Below are 24236 nucleotides of genomic sequence, written 5' to 3' on the forward strand. Positions count from 1 at the left end.
ATTTAAAAAAATCTTCGTTGTCGTCGATACACAAACAGGTTAAACAGAAGCTACGCCGAATCGTTACATGTCTTTGACGCAAGAAACATTTTCGTTTTGCCAAACTCAATGCAGTTCGTATGGTGCCCGACAGATGGCGCTAACGAGCTGAACTATTCCCATGATACACACTTCGAACGAAACACAATATACCTGCTCAAACGAAAAATAAAGCATACGTATCTAACTATAAATAAGTATTGTGACGTAGTGAAAAGCATTGGAATTTAGAATTACTCTTTTTTAGTTAAAAAAGGGCCGACGTCAAAATTGTGTACATGTGGTATATATTTGTACATGGTTGCGAGGATAATGCAAAACATTAAATGTTTTGTTACAAAACTGTACATGACTTCTCTACAACTATCAATACTCTAATTAGATCTAGTGTATTGGAAACACTCTTTTTATTCTACGACCATCCACTCTTTTTTTCTTATTTACAGATTTAACACATCAACGTGTCATTCTATGAACAAAAAGGATAACAACTATTCTCCTGCAGATTGCTTCAGAAAGAAATGGCGAGATTTGGTGAACGTCTTGGAATTGTCCTTATTTACTCATTCTACATCGAACGGTGACGTATTGAAAGTCTGTTTTCATGCAAGTTCACAAGTCGTCCTGTGGAAAGTTCATTCAGAGAAGAGGGGGTGATATGTAATGGGTAACAACTACTGGTCCTGTCAATCGGGACGACTATAGATAGATGTCATTCTTATCGCACAAAGCACCGAACTGCTGAGTTTATCGACGTTGATTCAAAGCTTTGAAGACTTGTACTTCCGCTCAAGGTATCCGTCTTGTTGCAGTGCCTACGTGTTCCGCTTGGAGCGCTTTTCATCGCATTCGCTGGACCCCTCTGACTTAAAGACAGATGCTGGAAGCACAGCATAAAAATGTCAGTGAATTCAAACTTATTCAGAATATATATAGACACCTTTGACAAACTATTGTTCTAACTTTTCTAATCTATTTGTCTTATCTGCTATATTCCTTCATTACTAACATTATATTTGTATGATGTTTTAATCTTTACTCTGTTTCAAAGGCCGATCGCTTGAAACTTGAAACATTTCTTCTATATCGGAAATACGTTTTAGCTATCAAAAGCAGTGACCCTAATACATTTTTTAGGTTGTTGGTCACAATCAGCCATCTTGGATTCGTATTATAGAATGTGTATTGCAATGCACGCTGGGAAGCATACCGGGCCTTCTCTACTCTATTTCATTTACCTTCTCTGGTGGTGAGAAATGTGACGTAGTTGGAGGGGAACAGGCCTATCCTGCCTCGCAGGTAACCCAAGCACCAGCCGCCATCTTCCCCCTCCAGAACCTCGATGACGTCATCAGCCTCCAAGTGCAGCTCGTTCTCCTCTCGCGGCCGGAAGGTGTACAGCACTTTGGCATATCTTTTGTCTGAGAAAAAACATAGTGAGCCAGTGTCCGTGAAGTCACTGGGTAGCAGAGTTCTCTGTATAGCCTCTACCAGGCTCAACGGATCGTTGGTCAAATAGTACAAATTGGACAAATAGGATCGAGGGGAAAGTATGCTACGGGAGTCGGCCAGTCAAAGGGCTTGATATATATATTACGTTGGTGTGTTACGCAGAAAGGCAGTTATACCGGCTATATCAATACAGAGATAGATACGCATGGAGTTCAATTTACTTTCGTATACCAATGCTGATATAGACGCTTTCATGACACACCCTTTTATCATATAATGTTATATGTATAACTATATAAGTAGCTACTTTTGTCCCGCGGATTGATACTAACCTTTGTGGGCCGTTGCACGCCTCATAGTGTTGATCCCTGCGCACGGCGCTGAAGGTTTCTTGGGCTTATCTGTCAAACACAGCACAAATACGAGTGTCGGTGTTGGCAATGGCATTTCTGCTACTTCAACGAGGTTTATTTATTTAGTACTATTTTCTATTTATATAATCTTCACCATACCAAAAATGCTGGAAGACAACACAGGTGATTTATCGACTCCACTTTTGTCTCCCCGTAATATACAGAAATATAATTTTAATAACATGCTAAAAAAAGTACAGTCAACATATCAATTACATGCAGAATATATCTTAAACTAGAGTTCGGGGACCTCATACCTCCATGAAATATTTATTGCTTTTTTGTGGATGGTATGTATGTTTATAGTCGGTTGTATTTGAGAGTAATGGTTATATAATATAAATGTTATGGGAAAGTAGTGGTGTATTTATTTAATGACACAGAGGATGTCCATCTGATTAGTAATTATCAAAATGTGACACTTAATTGTGTAATGTGCGTTTAAGAGGTCGACGGAATATGGTAGCGTGGTGTTCCGTAAGCTTGATGTTTGGCATTCAAAATGGCTAAGGTTGTCAGCATTATTGAGGTTCGACTATGTGCCTCAGAGCTGTGTGGTGGGAGGAAGTTGGGAAACTCAGAAAGAAGAAGGGATGTGGCCAACTTAAGTCAGATGGTGATTTGATTTTCCACCAATATGTCATAACATCAGCTGTTCACAAGGTACAAAAACGAGATGCACACTTTCCTCTGACAGCCCTACACCAACTGTAAGATGAATACTAGGCGCCAACCTCGTCTGCTAAAAAACAAGTACCATTGGCTACGAAAGAGACAACTAACAACTGTCCCTTATCGTAACAAAATCAGAACATCTGTATCGCCCATAAAACTTCTGACACCCAACCCAGATGAGAGGACCTAATGGCATTTTAATCACCATGTCACTCAAATCAGCAGTACAGTATGTGAGGCATCCATACCTGTTAAGCATTATCGTTAAATGTACCTCAACTTCTTACAATTATACTTACGCTTCACATCTCCATGATATCCTAAGCAGACATAAATAAAACTAATTATCATATTTAAAAAAACTCGGGGTTCCCCAAACAGCTGTCACCTCACCATCTGCTTGGAGCTAAGCCCATTAACAAACACATAAAGCACGGTGCCTGTACCAATATATCTCAAATATAGGGGTGATTTCTGATATTATTACATCGATTATAACGACAGATACGGCTCCCAAAATCTCATCGATTCGAGCTTTCATCACACCCCACCAACACAACAAGTATGAAATCAATCCATCCAGCCGTTCTTGAGTAATCATCTACACAGACACAGACACATAACAGAAAATATAACCTCCATTCCATGACATTTCATGGAGGTAAATATCAGAACAAGTAGTACAAAACAAGCGCTGAGGCCATACAAGTTGTACAGGAGCAAGAAAATATACAAGTGCAGGGAGCGTCATTATTGTAAGGTACTCTTAATCTGTTGTATAAGTGCTGTCGTTTGAAAGTGTACGCGCGATATACAATTGTTCCTTATTGTTATACTAGGTACTTTTCAATGTGTGTATTAACAACGCTAGTTGACCTTTATCCGCGGGGTAACCTATATCCGTTGTTTGGCAAAACATTGTATTTAGGTACATCAATTCGACGGGTGGTAGTTTTAAACTGCAATGTACTGAAATATTGAAATTCTAAACCAACGTTCGTCAACGTGATATCCCCAAATACCCTGTTTCTAAAAGCAACGGATATAGGTTACCCAACGGATAAAGGTGAACTAGTGTTAAACCACGGTCGAAATGTATAGCATGCAACCAGGCATGGGTCCTAATAACCAATTCCTAGATCCTACAGGCGCTTGAATTTCAATGCAAATATCTTAAGGACATGGATCACGTAGAGTTACGAGTCAGCTTTTACAAACTTCCGTTGATAAGACGGCGCCCTGCCCTCCTTTGAATCGCAACCGTCATACCGTAGGAGGGATGTATATAGAGGTGTGACAATATTGCCGGCGCCAATGGTGGTATTATGAGATCAGCGTGATATATGTAAAATGCGCTGCAAATTTGCGGCAGCGGCGTACGTAGAATTCCAAATCGCTCTCTAGATCTCTGAGGGTCGCGCGCGGGCGATTCTGACATATTACACGGCTTTTTTACACTCGATCCCCGCCATGGAAACGCGTTTTTCCCAGGAGAGACACACAACGAATGATAAGTTAATCGGATTGGACACGAATTCCTCTTGTAAGCCAATCAAAGAGGGGGTAATTGGAACCTGTTACGTTATAATGACATCATCAATCATCATCCAATCAAAGAAATCTACAGAGAACCTGATTAAGAGTGTTGTTGTGAATAACATGACGATTCATTTTCTTCTGCGTTACCTGTTACGTACGTCGTATTTCATTTGAATCAAAACCAAAAGCTTAACGTTTTTTTTAGTTATTCAAACCTGGAGTCTTCTATATAACATCTACCGTTGAAATGTTCTTGCATATGGCACTAAATCAAAGACTCTTCGCTGCCTTATGCCTTTATATCATTAGACATTGAAAGACTCGCGTACAATAAAGACTAAGATAAATGCCGCTAGCCTGAAATTGGAAAAGGACGCTCACTAACTTTCTGAAGAATTCTGTTCCATTGATGTATGTTCCTATCAGTCAGCACTGCGCTGACATTAGTTTTGTTCGCTAGGTCTGGTGTTATTAGGACATACATATACACATATCTATGTATATATCATATATGGTGTATCTTTGAGTGGTCGTTGTTAAACGTCTGAGGTAGTAGTATAAGGGGAGATTTGATTTTTAGGAGAGGCATAGAAATTGAGAATCTACATCTTTTAGTCATTGGTTTGGCCAACTACTTTCTCTTCATAGCCAGGAGCTGAATTGTGAGAAGCTTACAACAGGCGGGGCTAAATCGCAAAGGTCTGGAGCGACCTGCCATTCGGCACTAACTCAGGTGGACATCAATACGACAGCAACTTGCCCCATGTGCGGCGAAATGGCTGTAGGTTTCGAACCACTCACACCGGGAAGGACCTCTACTCTTTTCGATAAGTGCGGTGGGTTCTTTAATGTGCATGAGGTGTGGCTCTCCTCAAACACAGGACCTCCATTTAACGTCTTATCCGAGGAACTGCCCCTAACCGAAGCTGGGTACTCATTTTCACATGAGTGGAGTAAGGAAAGTCGTGTAAAGTGCCTTTTCCAAAGGTACAAGATCGGTGGCAAATGAACGGATCCATTCGGGCCATATTTATCTATTTTGGGTTAATGTGCATAAAGAGCCCTAGAACCATGATATCCAACCTGGACCACAGAACATCATACCTTAACATTATCATGAGACATCAAGCTATCAATCTGTCATGCTGTTCTAATTAAGTACAGGAGACGTATTTCAAGTTTCTCCTGTAGGACTACAGTGTTGGTGACCATGAACTAGGGGGCTTCTTTGCCCACCAAGTTATGAAAAAAATATACCGTCTTATGAAACCTTTCGGTCACCATTTTCCCAGAGGCTAAATATTTTAGGATCCATATATGAAGTCGGAGGGCCCCTTGAGGATATGTTACCATCACCAGATGTCAGTTATTATGAAAGTCTACACGGATCAAGGACAACATACATGAAATTTATGACACAATGGGCATCCACTTGCGCGAGATTGACTATCTTGTTTTCAGGGGTCGTATTTTATGTATATGACAAGATCTTACTCAAACGCCGAGGGACATTATATTGGAACACTAAGATCACTTCTGTAATGTAAGCCATATATTACGAATGGTTGAGAATAATGCAAACATTTGTAACCTGGAAGAGGCACAAGAAATAGACATTTCCTTATAGCTCTCAAAATTTCTAAATATGCACATGTTGTGGAAAAAATTGAATCTATTCAACGACATGAGGAAATGTCAACAATAAGCCTCCTCACAGATCCAGCCCAGCAGGGGATTGTGGGTAGGGTCAGAGGTTAAGATCCTATTGTAGTGAACGAACAGGGCGAAGGTGACTAATCCACGCAGACGCAGAGGGTTCATCTAAGTCTAGTGAAGTGAAATTCTCCATTTGCACACTTCCCATAATTCGCTGCGCCAGGGTTCCAATATGGCTGCTCCGAACTCCCGGACCTCAGTCCGATTGGACAGAAAATAGGTTCTCACCAATTTAGAACACAGAGAACATCATGGAGATGACAGTTTGGTGTGGAAGCACAGGACATGGTTTAATCACTTTCTGACAGGAAAGAACAAAGGCTGCAGACGGAACGCCAAGTTGTGACCTTTGAGGTCATCGGGCGAAACCACTAACAGCCACAGTGGTGACGTGTTAAGAAGTTACTCCTGACCACAAAACTTGTAAATTCTCAACCCAAATAGTACCTGTACTATATTTGCCAGATACCTCATTAGTTTATATGCTTTCCCGCCCCCGTACTGAAGATTTTAGCTGGTTTCGCACCCTGAGCAACTGTGGTAATATCCATATCCGAAACCCTAGCGCGGCGAATTATGGGAAGTGTTCAAAAGGAAAATGAAGACAAATGATATGACAAGCTCAATTATCTATCCAGTGACAATACAAATATAGAGCTTCCAAAAACGTTACAACTAAGACCCAACCAAACTTGAATCCAACGTCCTTGTCGTATTCCTACCTGGTAGTGGTACGAAGAGGGACAGAGGACCGAAGTCCTGGGCCTTGATAGAACAAGACTTAATGTCTATCAAGTGCAGAGTATAACGATAGAGATTCCAACAGCCTTACAAAGATCACTTTACCAAATTTGAATGTAATTGTTTTGTCTTGTCCCTACCTGGTAGTGGTACTTCAGGCAGAGGGCCGAAGTCCTGAGCCTTGGGTCCCCCTGCTTCCGGAGGGAGGGGCTTCCTCCGCCCGATGTCGTAGTAGAAGGAGAACTTCTTCCTCTCGACCCTCTCCTGCCGCCTCCGCACGAAGTACACGGTGAGGATGATGCAGACCAGGAGCCACAGGCCCCCCACCACCACCCCGATGATGATCGCGGTGGTGGCGCCGTCTAGCGGACCGATTCGCTTGCCTTAAAGAGACGACAGAGAACGTTAGAATGAATTAATGAAGATCTTTATTGTACAGTTTTGCCCAACTGAGCTAATTACAGGTCACAACATGTAAAAACATATATACATATAAAAGTATCACAGATCTAGTCTAACGCAGAAGTTCGGCTTCTTCTCGCTTTTTTGTAATAGTGAAAATGTAGACTGCATGGGTTTATCTGTGGTCGGTTTGTTAAAACGCATGAGGAATATAAACTTGCTGCTCATATGTCTAAAGTGAGGGAATCTACTTTCTATGTAATTAAAGAGTATTTCTATCATTGACATACATAGCACAATCAACAATGAAGTGCACTTCATCTTCTACCATGTTTGAGGTACAAAATTGACAAATTCTTTGTTCTAGAGTAGTGCTAGAAGGTGTTGCCGTATTCGGGACATCACAATCTTCAATCATAACCGAAACAATTTCACCTGATTTTAGAGGAAATGACAGGGATATAATTCAGGCTGATTTATGTAGTCATTTCTATTAATGTTAGCCTGTAAAGATCAGCTGAAACAGACGTAAAATACTCCGAAACACGTTGGGAAGTTTTGTAGATTCTATTCTGTCATATGGACCTGATTTCTGTTCTTTTTTGTGTACAATTGTAGGGGTCCTCAACTTTTTGGTGATGATAGTCTTTTGTTTGGGGATTTTATGTTTAATTTTTATTTAACTTTTGTCATCCAGTACTTTTTAGTTTTTATGTCTGCCATGAAGTTTCGTTGCATTAACTTATGTTTACCAAAACCAATAAATAATTTTTTATTTGCAAATCCATGCCCGTAGGCTAATTGCAAGGGTACAGACGGTAAAAAGTAACAAGTGTCTATTCTATACATCTATCTATATGCATGATTCTACATTGTTTACTGGGAGGTTTGACTTCTCCACTAATCATTAAAATGATTAGTGGGTTCTGTGATTTTAACAGGAATATAGTTTTTTGGAGGTTAAAAGAAGGAAATATTGTTTTGATTGTGTCAAAAAGGTTGTAAACGAACAGTTGAAAAAAACGAAATGATGCCTGAAAACTCACGTGTCACAGAAAGCCTAACAGTCTTTGTATCCGAGTCCCCTATTCCGTTGTCCACCGTGCAGGAAAACAGACCCGTGTCGTTGTACTGCGCCCTCTTCAAGACGACGGAGCTCGTGCGAATGTCTTGAGACAGCGTCTTGGAGGAGGACTTGAGCGTCTTGCCGGCGCGGAACCAGGTGATGTTGGGCGGCGGGTTGCCGTCGGCGACGCACTGCAGGATCACCTGCTCGTGCAGGTGTGCCATGACGGAGTCCGAGATGCTGATGATGGACGGTGGAACTGTGGGATACATAATGTAGGCGTGAGGATTGGTTGTAGCATCCGCCATGTTGTATGTTAACGTAGTCAGACGCTGGCCATTACATATATAGTGAATAAAGAGACTCTTTCAAAACAATCATTGCCTTATTCACACCGAAGTTTCAGTGACCGTCTGTCACCTTCTTCAGGGCAATTCTGACTGGTTCACATTGTACTGCAGGACAGGTGTCGCTGCTCACAGTTCAGATGCGGTCACGAAGCGTAAAGTATTTACATATGTACAGACAGATTTATGTAAAATATTTACAATGCGGTCCCAAGCACAGGAGTGTAAAACGTCCATAACAGTTGTCAATTAACGGTGAAAAGATGTAACAGTTCCTCTACTTCTTATGAATACTGTCCCACACATGACTGCCTGTACCTCTCCTCATCTCGCATATGGCTGTGAATAAAGCAACGGTTGCGTAAAAATAGTCTATTTAATCAGTGACGTACAAGCCTGATGAAACTATTCACGGACATTACATATATAGCCTCTTAACTAATGGGTTCCTATTCACACAAAAAATGAGAAATCAACTGTTCATCACTCAGCTTTCTAACGTTACTGGTACACAAACATATCCTCATATCACAGCACGATATCTCAGCTGTCCAACAGAATAACTATGAAATGCATAATGACAGGCGTGGGTATTGGTTGGTTTCAGTCACGTGGCTTTGACGTTAAGTCCAACATGCATTGCATGGAGTCACAAGACTATAGGACCTTGATAAAACGTCCGCCATCTTTGTGGGTTAAAGTAAAGACATAATAAATGGCGTGAGTACTGGTTGATTTCAGTCACGTGGCTGTGACGTAACGTAGCATTCGCTATATTGTAAGTTAATGTCCAGCATGCATTGCATGAAGTCACATGACTATAAGACGGGATAAAACGTCCGCCATCTTTGTGGATTAAAGTAAAGATGTTTGAAAGTATTAGACATTTGCAGTTACCCTTTCATGTATGCATCATTCGTTGAAAACTATATGTACCGGGTTTGGACCAGCAACATATGATGCACATTTTATTCATAAGTATTCATTTTGTATTTATTTGACATCATTTTGTATTTATTGACATCATTTTGTATTTATTTTTGTTGACATCATTTTGTATTTATTTTTGTTTGTATATATTATCAACGTTGATTTGTTTATGTCATTTCATTCTATTTTGGACAGAAGCGAGAAATATATATGCCTGTTTCTTCTGTCCAGCTCATTTTCTTTTTAAAAAATGGGGAGGTTGAAATAGATAAATAAATTAAAAAAGTGTAAACTTATCTATCATGCAAAATTTGTTTTAATCCATATTGTGATATCAACGGCAGTTCATCTTTACACATTGGGAACCAATATCCGTTGTTTTTCAACGGTTGTTTTTATCAAAGCGCGGGTATTCAATTTTGTCAAGTCAAACATCCCCTACTTGAACATTCCTTCTTCATAGTCCCATTTTCCTTATGGACAGGTGGGGATACTAGAAGACAAATGCCTGAACCGTCTGTTGCTTCCTACAGTGAAGCTCCTCAGCTTGTGTTCTTTCACAAGCTTCTTGTTCAATAGAGCTGTTAAGAGAATGCCGATCCTCAGCATAAAATGACTTTTGTCACGGAGGTGTACAGAGGAAGTGTATCCACTGTCTGTGGTCTGACGATAAGAGACAGTTTGTTTGGCCGTATTGTGTCGAGCGACTATCATTCCGTTCGGATGGAAAGAGTTGTCAGTTTCAGACCGCTGACATGAATGTGTTTCGGGTGTGAGGGACAGGAAATGGGGAAGCCTTGGTCTTATGTAGGATTTGTTATGGGGTTTGCTAGCGCTGTAACGTTGTCATGGATGTTTTAACTGGGAGGTTTCACCATAAAAGCACCCAATAAATTTACATTTGAAGAGAATGGTAATAAACGTACACGAAAACATAGTCGGAAAACCTGTTTAAATAAACTGGCGAACTACGCTTTTGTAAAAAAAAGACATTGTCTGGATGAAACTTGTGTGTTACCGTGCTCATAACATTCCACGTCAAAATTAACACATCAATATGGCGACACCCTTCCCATCGTACACCGCTACTATGGGAAATAAAATGGCGGCACCCGTGGACGTGAGCTAATCCAATACAGTTTTTTTTTTCTATAGTATATTTGTAATTCCTACTCACACAGCACTTGTAGCGCGAGGCCTGCCGCTGCCGGCCGTACAGGATGCTCTGCTATACAGGTGTACCTCCCGGCGTCCGCCCTGGTCACATGACGAATCATCAACGACGGCATCTCCCTGTTCCCGCCAAAATACTTCATGACGTTGACGTCGATCCGGGTGCCGTCCTTCTCCCAGTAGAGTGACGTAATGTTTGGTCGGGACCCCCTGACTGTACACGTCAGAGACACGGTTTTACCCCACCTGGTGACGTAAGGATCAGTGGGACCGACCTGTACCGTTGGCGGAACTGAAAAATAGACACAGACCTATATCAGAATTCAACTAAGTCCAACTAAGTTGGTAAATGACATAATGAGAAAATGAAACATTTCTCCAACTAAAATAAAAACTCAGAATCTCTAGGTTTTCTTCATCCTCCTACTCAGGGACATCCAACAGCAAATCCGCCTGTCTGGATGTACCCTGCTCTTTCAACCGTCACTCTTAGTTCCTGTGGATGCACTGTCAGCCAATCAGGGATAGGCCTTTCAGTTTTCAAAAGGGGTCTCGCATATATAAGGATAAGCTCATTGACATTCATAAGCAGGGCGGTCAGGAACTAAGGGTGACGGTTGAAAGAGCAGGGCACATCCAGACAGGCGGTTTCGCTGTTGGATGTCCCAGCGTAGGAGGATGGGTTTTCTTCGGTTGTAGTAAGGGGTCAACATTCCGAACAAGGAACCCGACAACTTTGTTAGAAAATTGAGGGGGCCATTTACATCAGGGCACACCAACTTTCTCTCAACTGGGACGGGGGGGGCGGTATCGACTTCCGACGAACTTTAACCCAGTGCTGACGTCACAAAGGGGTCAAAAGTCAAGTCAACGTCCAGTCAAGTCAAGTCAAAGGACCGAGAGGTTTGGTCGTCGAAAACTCCGGTGATTTAGATTCCTTTGAGTTACGAAAAGTGTGTAACGTTAACTACAGAATGTTGCAAGATATCGCCATTTTGTGTTACCCCATCCAGGATAGGAAGGAAGAAAATGGCGTCGGCAGCGAAAAAAATCATGATGAGATCAGAGAATGGACAGCCAATGACACTACTTGAAACAGTGAGAAAAACAGAAAACCGAGGAGGGTGGATCGAGAAAACTGGTTGCCACTACTTCTGTGTTGAAATGATAGACTTAGGTACTATACAGAGAGAGGAAGAGAGAACGCAAAGCTCAACGTTTTCCTTCTTCAGTGACATTTTGTTTTTCTCAACACGTATATGGAAATATGAATGCGTCCTTACGCTCACTTTCTTTCTCCAGGGCTGAGAATCATTTATATTTACGAACAGCCCCTATGAAATGAAGCGCCAAAGGTAACAATAGTCTTCTTCAGACTGTTTGAAAAGAGGAGAGTACTCGAGGGTGAGACGATGACCCTTGGTGATGAGGCGAGTGACTCAACACGTCATGGTGTCAGTGGAGATGTATGAGGTTCGTTTATTGTGGGCCAAAGTTGGTGGAACAGGAAATAACTGTCACTGGCGATGTGAGAAGCTTAAGGTGAGGCGTAGGAAAGAAAATGTTGTGTTTCTGATCATTACAGATGGGCAGGGATTTTATTTTTTCCTTTTCTATTTTTTTAGGTTTCGGCAAAGTGATCGAGCAAAAACTGTTTGATAAGAGAAGCTTAGGGTTATTGTTTGTTTGTTTGTTTGTTTGTTTGTTTGTTTGAACCTTTATTTATTCATGAAAGCTCAAATCGGCCTGCAGGCCGCTTTTCATTGAGGTCATGAGGGAAGAGGCAAGGGTCAGACAAAGTATATAACAGAGATGAAGTTACATACGGTGAAGCGGAGGAAACAAAATGCCGAGTTTCCGATTACAGGTTCGGAACGATTCTCTTTTTTTTTCCTTTTCTTTTTTTAGATATCGGCCGAAGTCACCCAAGAAAAGCTGTTTAATAGTTTAAAACTTAAATGCATTAGGACAGTAGTACTTACAGCATCATTTTTTTCATTATACATATTTCATTATATATATATATATATATATATATATATATATATATATATATATTATATATTTATACATAATGCAAGCACAACTTTCTATTGTAACTGAAATGAGGACAGCTAGCTCACAAATTCTAAGGCATCTGTCATATAGGGACCTCAATCTTTGTAATTAGGTCACAATGTATAACGACTGCACATGCACATGAAACTGTGAAGTAGCCTATAGGAATAGTCGATGTCATCAAACATACTGTAGGTCCACCCAAAAACTTTGGTGTGCCCTAATAGCATGACAAATATTTTACGGCTGTGGTAATTTAAGATGGTACAGATAATGTGAATGAGCAACTCATTGCTCATTTTGAATACATGTGGAATTAATGCATAGAGTATACGACTAACAGAAATTGATATTCTTAATCAGTTTAAAATCCATGGCAAAATTATCCCATGGACGTCTGCAATATTTCTGAAAAAAATTATGTATGTTTTTTTCTTACCCATGACGTTTAACCGCACAAATCCTTCCTCGATGGCTACACCGGAAACGGAAATGACGAGCACGTACAGTCCGTCATCCAGAAGCGTGGTGGCCGCGACTCTTAACGAAGCCTTTCCGATGAGCCGAGCTCGGCCCCGGAAACTCCCGAACGTCTCCGGACTGGTTCCGGCGCTCGGGTAGAAGGCCAGAACTGGGTCGCGTTTCGAGGTGACCTTGGAGTCCACCTTGAACCAGGCGACGGATCTGATTGGCCGAGAGGTGGCGTAGGTTGCCGACAGGGTTGCCGAGGACCCGAGTACTGCTCTGACCGACTCCGGCATGGTCAGGCCGATTTTACTCTGACACCATCCTGGAAGTTAATACAACGGAACATCAGTATTATTATACGCACCTGTCACTCAAAATGATACATCAATGGAATTAAGATGAAGATTAATCCGATTTATCAGCTGATTGGGTCCCACTTGTTATTGTGTTCCTTCACCCTGCCTGGTCCAATTGTTACAAGAAAAAACAGCTAGATTCAAGCCGCATATATTTATCCATGAATGTGCACGTTCTATTTCATTTTAGTTTAGTTTAGTTTATTTTACAGAAATCAATCGTAAATTATGATCTTATTTTGTGGAACGCACTACATGTGAGTTCATAACTATTTACCAGGCATTGCTGAGCCATTTTCTTTTTTCAGACAAAAAAAGACCATTAAATTCGGACGTCATCCGCCTTATCGAATGTTGTATGGCCCACTAAGTTATTCCCAGAATAATTATGCGAAACCCCCAAAGCAAAGGTCACCACAGGTCACCCTCCATATAGAACGCCGTCCTTTGACAAACCACTACGCTGCAACCTCCGGGCTAACATACGGCGGATGTTATTAAAACGTAGGGACCAATTTGTGCTCGGGTCGCTGTCCCCGCCGCAGGAGCCCAGCGAAACGACCGTCGGGGGACCACTAAAGGCTCGCCGTGCGGTTGATTTTACTGGCAAACCTCTTCCGATCACTGCAGAATTAAAATGTCACGTTTTGATGGACAGGCCACTTGTTTTGTGGATGGGGATCATTAATTTTTGGTGGACCGTCTCCGTCGGGTCAAATGTGTTTTTTTCACCTTCAAGGAAGGGAAACGCATTGACTTTGCTTAATTTCTTTTTCTTTTTTCCAATTAAATCAATGTCCAAATAAATCACGTTTTGATGGACAGGCCAGTTGTTGTGTGGATGGGACTCAATCTCAATAGTGTACTGGACAAAGCCCTCAATTAGAGCATCACAAATTCATTAATTTTTGGTGGACAACGTCTGTTGGGTCGAATGTTGTTGTTTTTTTTTTACCTTCAAGGAAGGGAAACATATTGTCCTTGCCTTTTTTTCTTCCTCTTTCTTCTTCTCCATTTAAATCAATGTCCAATTAAATCATGTTTTGATGGACAGGCCACTTGTTCTGAGGATGGGAATCATCAATTCAATGATGGACCGGGTTATAATTAATAGTTTTATGTTTATTTTCATGGAAGGGAAACACATTGTCTTTGCTTCATTTCTACTTCCTCTTCTTCTTCTCCAATTAAATCAATGTTCAAATAAATCACGTTTTGATGGACAGGCCACTTGTTTTGTGGATGGGGATCATCAACCTTTTTGGGTGGACCGCTTTTGTTTTATGTGTACATTCACGGAAGGGAAACACGTTGTCTTTTCGTCATTTCTTCTTTCCCTTCTTCTCCAAATAAATCAATGTTCAAATAAATCACGTTTTGATGGACAGGCAACTTGTTTTGAGGATGGGAATCATCAATTCCTGATGGACAGGGTTAAAAAGTTTTATTTTCATGGAAGGGAAACATATTGTCTTTGCTTCATTTCTTCTTTCTCCTCTTCTACTTCTTCTTATCCAATTAAATAAATGACCATAAGGTCACTGCCGGTGTAGCAGATACCATGTGGTGTTTATGTAGCAAGTGGCAGGAAAGGGCCAGAGGAGCTGGTTAGTATACGTATACAAATGTGTACATGCATTGGTTCCGTCGTGCGGTGTCAGTTGAAACCGATTTACTTGTTTGTTTGTGTGTGTGTTTGTTTGTGACTTTTCACCATGCTGAATAGATTTATTGGTATTGGACGATTCTTCATATATGGCAATACTTGTCAAGGAAAAATACTATGTGTTCATATGAAAAGGTAAAATCTAAATGAAGTATGGCAGCTGTTTTAAGCCACAAATAGCGCGTTTCTATTCAAATAATTCTTACAATTCACCATTTTCTGTTATTTTCCTTGATAAGAGTCGAATTAAGTATCTCTTTCATGGATATCTGACTTATGAATAAAATAATAGAAAAGGAACTCTATACAACTTCATTAGATCGGTTTTATGCATTTCTTTCTAATATGACAACCATATTTTCAAGTTTATGATATCAGTCAATTTATTGTCAAATCCCCCTTATAGGGGGCATACATGAGACATATCTAGCATATCTATAAAATTTTATGCATATACGTCTACATACAAGATATCAGCGCAAAGAATACAATTCATTACAATATTGTATTCTAGCTTATGTTGTTCACATTTATGTCTTGTATATTATGTATAGTGGTGGCTCTTATGTTAGTTTGTCAACTTGATGGCACCACCACTACGCCTATAATATCACCCTAAATAAAAAATAAAAATAATATATTCCCATATCAACCGTGTACTGTTGTGATCGTATTGCTCTATAGCATATCAATCCTATGTAAATAAGTTTTTATCACGTATGATTTTGATATTTGTCAAGATATTAACCATAGCAGCCCTCTGGCATCCCTCCCAATGGAATATGAAACCATATAGGAAACCGTGAGAGCACGCAATATCGGACATATTACAGTGCGAGTCTCCGGAGATTCGGGTATCATATCTCTGAGAAGCACGGCTTAAAGTGTTAGCTGTTACCAGAGGAAGGGATTGCGATGGGAAATATGTTCTCGGGGAAAATGATCGATGGAGTGGAGGTTTATGAAGATGCGTGTGGTAGGATGTAGACTTTTGTTGTTGTTTTTTCTAGGCAGGGATTTCTAGGAATTAATGAATCGGTGGTTGGTTGGTTGGTTGGTCGGTCGGTCGGTCCGTTGGTTGAAGTGATGGAAGAAATGAGGGAAAGAGGTAGGAACGGAAGGAAACTAGAAAGGGAAAAGGGAATAAGGGAATGAATGAAGAATGAAGGACGGGAGGAAAGAAGGAAGGGAGAAAGTTGTAAATATATCCCTTGCCTTTTCAGTCAATGGATGAAAATATGCAACAACCCCTACTAAGAAACTATTACATCGTGCTAACACTTAACACTTCATAATCCTATGCTTATGACTAATTGCTGCATGCAAATACTAGATAAACGTATTAAGCCAAGGATTTAGGTAGAACATATGAAAGAAACACGATAAGTACAATAACTGTTGGGTAAAAAATTGTAGGGATTAACGTCTCAAAGATATGAAATAAAAAGCTTCATTATCGATTGGTAATTTGACTTTTTTTGGATGCATCAATATTGCCATTATATGTACGGTAACAATGGTATCTGGGGCTATAAAAGGAAACATTGATTTCGATATGATCCGGGTCCAAGTTATTAAAGGAATATGACAAATTGCTAACGCTGCGATTTTGACGGTCCCATCTGGAAATGCGTATTCTTAGTGTTTGAATGTTATATACATTCAAGTAGATACTTCGTGCTTTAATGCCTGATACTCAAACCATCAGAGGGATTTGTATTATGAACCACCTATTTTAGGCACAAAACGTAGTTTGAACCCTTATCTAAACGACTTTTAGTACAGTTACATGTGAGAATGAAATCCCCCACCATTTACATTGGATGTAGACTCAGTAAGCGACTAAAATGGATTTCTTTTCTTTGGTCTATTACTACATTTATGATTGCGCATTTTCTTCTGTGTAAAAGATACGAGTCGATCGACTCACGGTGACTTATAAGATGCTCATGTGGCCATATGAAAATCTGTGAAGACACTTGGCGCAAATTTGAAAACCTTTCGTTACTCTTCATGTCATACGTTTATGATGTTTGTTAAAAACGTTGTTGTGCAGTTGGTCGATATTGTAAGCTAGACAATACTACAGTCGTCACACTGCCGGTGCAGCTGGACGTTTCAAGTCAGAACGCTCCTGAGTCGACTCGAAAACGCGTGTGTAAACCCAGCCTGTGACCAGCCCCTACTTTAAAGTGAAGGGTCCATGATAGACATAAAAACTGATTACGGCTCTTGTACATCACAATAGTGCTCTGTCGCGTACATCCATTAAACTGATTGCTCAGAACGTCCAATCATACGAGACCTTTCACGTCCTTTGTGAGTCAGGTCCTCGTGTTTAAATGGCCTTGATTGCCATTGTTCTCATTCGGTCTTGTTCATATCAACCTGATCATAATTCATAATTGATAGCTCCCCTTGCGTGCGAGGCTGCCAGCTTAATTTGATACATTGTTTGATACGGGGTAAAAAATCGCCGGAATATTGTATCCATGGATGCGGGGGAATCGTACCTGTGGGTAGAATTGAAGAAGAGTGAATGCGTATAAGCTTAGTTTGCAAGAATTATGTTCTATAGTTATTCAGAAGAAATTGCATGGGATTTATGAAATGAAGAAAGAACGATTACGGTAATTGTATGTCGTATGGCTACATCTATCTTTTAGTTGCCTCGATTCTTCTATTTCATTTCTGTTATTTCGAAGTTTTAGGAAAATTATCATTGAAAATTTGTGAGTGAATACACCATTCAGAATTCGTAAATGAGGTATACATATACCCTTATCATTTAGAGTTAGTTCTTTAGTTTTTGCAACTCTTGGTTCTATTGCGCTGAACACCCAACTGTGTACATATGACGATCGACAAATGTCAATCTTTGTTTAAAGCTGAAGATGATCCCACTGTACTTGGTGACAAAATTTTAAACAGTGTCACACAATCGTATGCTGATACCTGATACTTGAAAGCAATACTATTTCTTGTTCTCTTTTGAGCTGGCATTAGGTACTGAATAGTAAGTATGTTTATGAGTATATTAGTCATGTTGTATATCATAAATAAACTGTTCTGTATGTATTGTATGTACAAGTTGCCACACATTGTATCCTTTAAAGTTGTCGTGCAATAAAGTTCTATTCTATTGTAGTCTATTCTGTCCATTTGCCTTCTGTCTTCAACTAGCGCTGTCTTTGCATCACATCATTTTAGCTCAAAAGGGTGTTTCAGTCGAAAGCCGTATTTACTACTTTTGCACGTGATATGGCTGTCACAATGTTTTATTTTTCTCCACACATAGGTCTATTTCATAACCATGCTAGGAAAAAGGCTAGTTCTAGTAAAGAAACCTCACCTTTGACCTCATTTTTGGCCTGTATCCATCCGCAGGACCCAATAACTCAGATTTATCCCTACGCCAACTAAACTGCTGAACGGAACAAATATTAACCAACGTGGTAACGCTTAATTTGACCCTATCTGTTTCTTCTGACCGAAAAGTCTCCAAAAATTTCAAGGAAAAGGAAGGTCGTGAAGTATTTTAAGTGCATGACACTATATAGTCGTATTCCCATTTTCCCCTGCACTGCGCCAATCCAGTACGGACTGGATACGGGTCAAGTAAATCCGGTACAACATCTAGATAGTTAGGCATCTTCCCCTTTTGAACCCCCATGCTCCAATCGTCCGGTGTGCTATATTTCTTTGCTGAGTTACAAACAAATGTCAGAACCGATGACCAGTAAAGCAACTGCTCAACCACATAGCGTGCCCCCTGACTCTGACATATGGGTGGAATGAATAATTGCTCACGCTGAACCAAATTCATCAATTGTTTGAAGAGAACTTTAGATTCAAATGTCATTATTTTCTAGGATCTACAGTAGATGTCAGTTGATTTTGAATAGACTTGATTACCTAACACATTTATCTAGCCCTGAATACTAGTATTTTTCGGAACGTGATAGTTGGAAAAGTTGTGATAAAGTACAAAGATTATGTCTATTAGTGAAATAATGTGATAGCACCCATCTATCCCATTATTTCACTAGTAAGAGGACAAAGATTGTCTACTGGTGAAATAATACGATATCATTTACGACATTGAAAAACTGGGTAAGTGCTTTAACGAGTCTTGTTTCAGTGCTTCTTATGCTATACTTTAAATGGGAGACCCATGGATGTCTGCCCTGTACACACACACACACAAAGCGTAAATAGAACACAAAAGATATTCATATTCATGCATTTATTCATATTTTTTGCATACCATACCGGGTGGGTGCATTTCATAGATAAGCAAGTTTTTGTAGATTCATACGTAGGCTTTCAACCTAACATCGATCAATGGCACCCGACGTACAAAAGGTGGCGCAAGTACTAAACCCACTTATGAAATTGGGCACAGATATGTGGTCCCATGGTGACCTTATCTACTTTAGAAACGTTGAGAGAGAAGACAATCACTACCATAGGGGGAAAGGCATGACTTTCAATTCATAAACGATGCATACAGAAACCATGATGAATATATAGCCTGGCTATAGCATTAATTCACCTTTATCCGCGGGGTAACCATACTACATGTATATCTGTTGCTTTTATAAACAGGGAATTTAGGGATATCAAATATTGCAGTTTGAAATCACTTTCCGTCGATTCGATACCTATAAATTTCTTGTTTTTAGAAGCAATGGGTATAACATACTTTGTCTCATCGCATAAGTGTTCATCTCTAACCAGAGAGAAAGCGGTATTTCCTCCATAAAAATAGAGGTGTTCTTTTGTGTCTCTGTCTGCGTGTCTATGTGTCTGCTTGTGTTTCCGGATATACGTTGTCAGCATAACTTGAGAATCTATGGGTGATAAAAGGTCAAGGTCGACATACACACACACACACACACACACACTCACGCACACACACACACACACACACACACACACACACACACACACACACACACACACACATACACATACACACACACACACACACACACACACACACACACCGTGAGAGAGAGAGTTTGCTCTGCAAGTGCAGGGGCGTTTTTTAAGTCTTTAGATAATCCAGCAGGGTTTTCAACCCTCCAGCGAACTAAAGTGAGCATACCATCTGCAAAGCTCTTCAAATACAGTTCAACCTCTACAACTGGATAAAACGGATATTTACTTCCGGACGTTTGAGTGACATTCATACATCCATCACTTTTCTTCAGAGTCACTGGAATGAACTGGCAGAACAATTCAATACAAGTACAGGTAACTCGAAAACATGTTGGAACATGTCAGTTCACGAACTGTTAAGGATCGTATGCATCCACAAAACCATTTCAATAGCGGTCCTTCCTCAGTAAGGCCCCCTTTCCACTAGACGGCGATCGCGATGTGCTTTCATTTCGACCTAAATAGGTTATGTGTAACCCTTCCTTTCACACCGGGTATATCATACAAAACGTTACCCCCTTAGGATGGTCGCGCCGCAAAACTCATGTGCCGCAAAACTCTGTCAATAGAAGTTCGAGAGAGCGCGCGGCGAGAGCGACGTCCTAGTGGAAAGGGGGCCTAAAGAATGACATAATTCCTCTGGCACGTCCGCCCGTCATTGGTAGGCGGTCTCCGTGACAAATCTGGCGCCATGAGTCACGACAAGAGGTATGAGGGTCCCCGATAGAAAGCGTATGTTTCCCGCAGAAATCAATATCTCATCAACCTACATTATAGCCCCACTATATGAACGTGAGGGGAGCCTCGGTCTTGGCACTCTGTGCGAAAGCGATTCAACACGGCAAAACGTCGATAGTTGTACCCATCGATTATACAAATGCCTATCGTCCGCTGTCTCTTCTGTCCCCTTTTGTCGGCATCATCTTGTTCTGCACTAGCAACAGTAGCAAGTAAATATTAGTATTGATTATTACCTCCATGAAATTTCATGGGGGTTATATTTTCTGTTATGTTTTTATAATATTTTTTTGGAAGTGATGATATTTTTTTGCAAATATTTTTTGCTACAATCGTTTTTAGTTCATTACAATTGGAAGGGTTAAGGCGTCCTTAACGTTAGTGCTATTACAGTCAAACCTGTATTAGGGGCCACCTCTACAAAGGGGCCACCTGTCCATAGTGGCCACTTTTTGTCGGTCCCTTGGGTATTTTATCTAACAAGTTGCCACCTCTATACAGAGGCCACCTGTCTATAGTGGCCACATTTGTCTGGTCCCTTGAGTGGCCGCTATAGACAGGTTTGACTGTATGGAACTCTATGTAGAAATGATATGTTCATATACATGAATATATTTCACTTTTGAAATGCCTAGTAATTTTTAATAATCAGTGAACGAAAATAAAGAAAGCATTTGTGGTGTTATTTTTCCAGTTCTCAGCTGCTGTGTCATAAACACGAATTTCCATCCTCTGAAGACCATGGTTAAAAGTAGACACGATCTCTTCACTGTATTTCATTTTTTTGTAAGGCCCATAGTGAATAATATAACGCTATTTCACCTTTATCCATGGGGTTACCTTTATCCGTTGTCTTTAAAAACAGCACATTTAGGAGTATTAAGTCTGCGGACTGTGGTTTCAATTTTGCAATATTTCAAAATGTTCCGATTTGAAACCACCGTCCGTCGACTTCATATCCCTAAATACGTTTTTTCTTACAAACAATGAATATAGGTTACCCTCGGATAAAGGTGAACCAGCGTTACGTCCTTTGCCGCTGTAACGGCCCTCTGACATGTTTCTTCCTGCTAAATGTGCTGTTGATAGCACCGCCATCCACTTCAAGGCTCCTCTACAAGCCCCCAAGGAGGCATCAAGAGCGTCGGCAAGAGAAGAAACTAAGTCTTTGTGTACTTGTAAAAGGATGTTTCCTGCCGTTAAAAGCTGCTGTTATATATTGCACCACCACAATGGCCTCTATGAAGCTCTCTGGAGGGAACTGAATTCGTTTTGTATCAGTGAAAGGATTTCTTTGAGATGTCTTTATTCCGCAAAGGCCTAGCAAAAGCACTTGCAAGGAATAGGGTGTCGTACTTGTTAAAGGATGTGTTATATTGTTGTTATATGGCGCACTTCCGCAATGGCCTCTTAGGGCGGAAAGGATTTCGTCTTACATTCGTGAAAGGTTTCATTCTCAGCACCTTCTAAGTGGTGTTATTCCTTACTGGCATTTTTAAAGCACCTTTGAGGAAAATGACTTCGCTATATATGTGGGAAGATATGAATAAATGTCAACAAAAAAGACTTGCATTTGTAAAGTAATGTTCCTCAGCACGCTTTAAGTGGTGTTATTCAGTAAATGCTTTTTAGAGCACACCGAAGGAGAAAGGCTTCGTGTTCTATTTGTGGAATGATGTCTTACAAGCCATTATTAGGGGCTTCTTTGAAGCACTCTTTGAGAAGAAAGAAATTTCATCTTGTATTTAATGAAGGATTTTTTTCTCGACTGTCAGTTAAAGCTGCTATTTTGTAGTGTATTTCCGAAATTACGCTCAGGGAAATAAACTAATACTTCATCGTATCCGAGGCGATGAGGATTATCTATGAACCTGTGAATGAATAAAAAAATATTCCCAAGCGATATGCGAGGTGATTGTCACCGTATGGTGGGATTCAGATTTGAGCGAATCAAAGTGTACCGATATAGTCAAACTGCCGTTTTTCATACGGGGTATTGACACGCCAGTGCTGCGTCCATGGGCGATTTTCCGGTTGTTAAGTTTGATCAAACCGCCCCGCAAAACGGTCCTCACTTCATGCAAACAAAGTGCTATGAAATAGACTAAAGCACTGGCCAAGTGTGTGTGCAAAAGCTATGTTAAATGTACTAAAAGTAGAATTTTTGTGGTGAGACCAAAAAATTAAGAACATCTTGATGCCATAGACATTGAGGTGCATTTTAGCATTTTTTTTTCATATTCATGACATTTTGAAACACCGCTAATGCAATTCACACACTGTTTCCCTCATTTTTTGGCGGTAGCAAAAACTCTTTTTTTTGTGTGCTAGCAATAACTATACGCTACCTTAATCTAAACAACTTGGCTGCTTTTCTATGAGTTCGTAGTATTCAATGATGTTGGATTTTCATGACCTTGGTGATAGAGTAGACACACAACATACCGTACAAATAGACGGCTTTAAATTTGAGTTCAAACATCTTACACTGAGACGTAAAATTCTCATCGCGACTGCTTTCAGAGAATAATGAATGAATGAATGAATGAATGAAGACCTTTGTTGTACACATATACCCATTGGGCTCAGTACAGGTGGCAACAAAAGATACATGAAAGATATACAATGAAATATAGACGATGAATCGACAATCCTATTCTACTACGTGAATTCGACTTCTTCTTGTTTCTTTGTTATATTGAAAATGTAGAAACATTATATATGCATCTAGTCCGAGAAGTAGTGACAATACATGTATATACACTCGATACAATGTATAAACCCACTTACCTTTATCTAATGCCAGAGTTGTGACAAACACGACATAAAACAGCTTGGACCACATCTTCTTCAATGCTCAGGCGTATATCCTCAGGCAGTTGAGAAAACTATTCCAGTTGAGAAATAGTCCGGAGGAATACGCCAGCAATGCTTCCCTGCTCGGCACCGCACGCAAACTGAGCGCGGCCAGGCGACTGCACTTGTTTCGTGCGGGCGATTACCATCACATGCATGAATATCATTATATAAAAAATGCGGCGAACAGAAATGGTAATAGAGTATTCAATCACTATGAATATACGCCCTACGGGAGGAACATTTCTTCAAGCACGAAAATTACATTTGATAAAGCCATTTTGCGACGCGTTTATGGTATCCAAGGGATTGTGACAATACTTTGGCAAATTTTAGAGCTATAGCGGAGTGCGTTGGCGCACTAGCCCATGGGGAGTCCGTTTCAATGCTTGAGTTATTGCGTGGAACAATTAGCGCTATACAGTCTGCTACGCAGCACCAGACATAGATCACATTGTAATGCTCGCTGCAAATGGGCAATTACCGTGAAATGATCATAGCTTTCCTTAATGGTCGAATGTTTCGCCGTGAAAAACACACGTACATTGAGATGCAAACCCGTAATCTTTCAAGTTACAAGGGCGCCCGTCTCTCGTGGCCTTATTACAGCGCTCTTTTCAAGGGACGCATATGTTATTTGTCATCACTCTTTCTCGC

The 24236-nt window shown here is 40.4% G+C and overlaps 1 protein-coding gene across 1 annotated transcript; it reads right to left on the bottom strand.

The window, feature by feature from the left end:
* Positions 1-324: 324 nt before the first annotated feature.
* On the bottom strand, positions 325-23864 carry LOC118429835 (hemicentin-1-like). Its single transcript, XM_035840435.1, has 8 exons — positions 23514-23864; positions 12991-13341; positions 10498-10785; positions 8024-8302; positions 6716-6958; positions 1824-1892; positions 1278-1460; positions 325-919 (listed from the first exon to the last, which is right to left on the bottom strand). The coding sequence occupies exons 1-8, from the start codon at positions 23566-23568 to the stop codon at positions 855-857; spliced, it is 1533 nt and encodes a 510-aa protein (XP_035696328.1). The 5' UTR covers positions 23569-23864; the 3' UTR covers positions 325-854.
* Positions 23865-24236: the final 372 nt, after the last annotated feature.

Source organism: Branchiostoma floridae, chromosome 14 (genome assembly GCF_000003815.2).
Source record: "Branchiostoma floridae strain S238N-H82 chromosome 14, Bfl_VNyyK, whole genome shotgun sequence".
NCBI classification, from domain to species: domain Eukaryota; kingdom Metazoa; phylum Chordata; class Leptocardii; order Amphioxiformes; family Branchiostomatidae; genus Branchiostoma; species Branchiostoma floridae.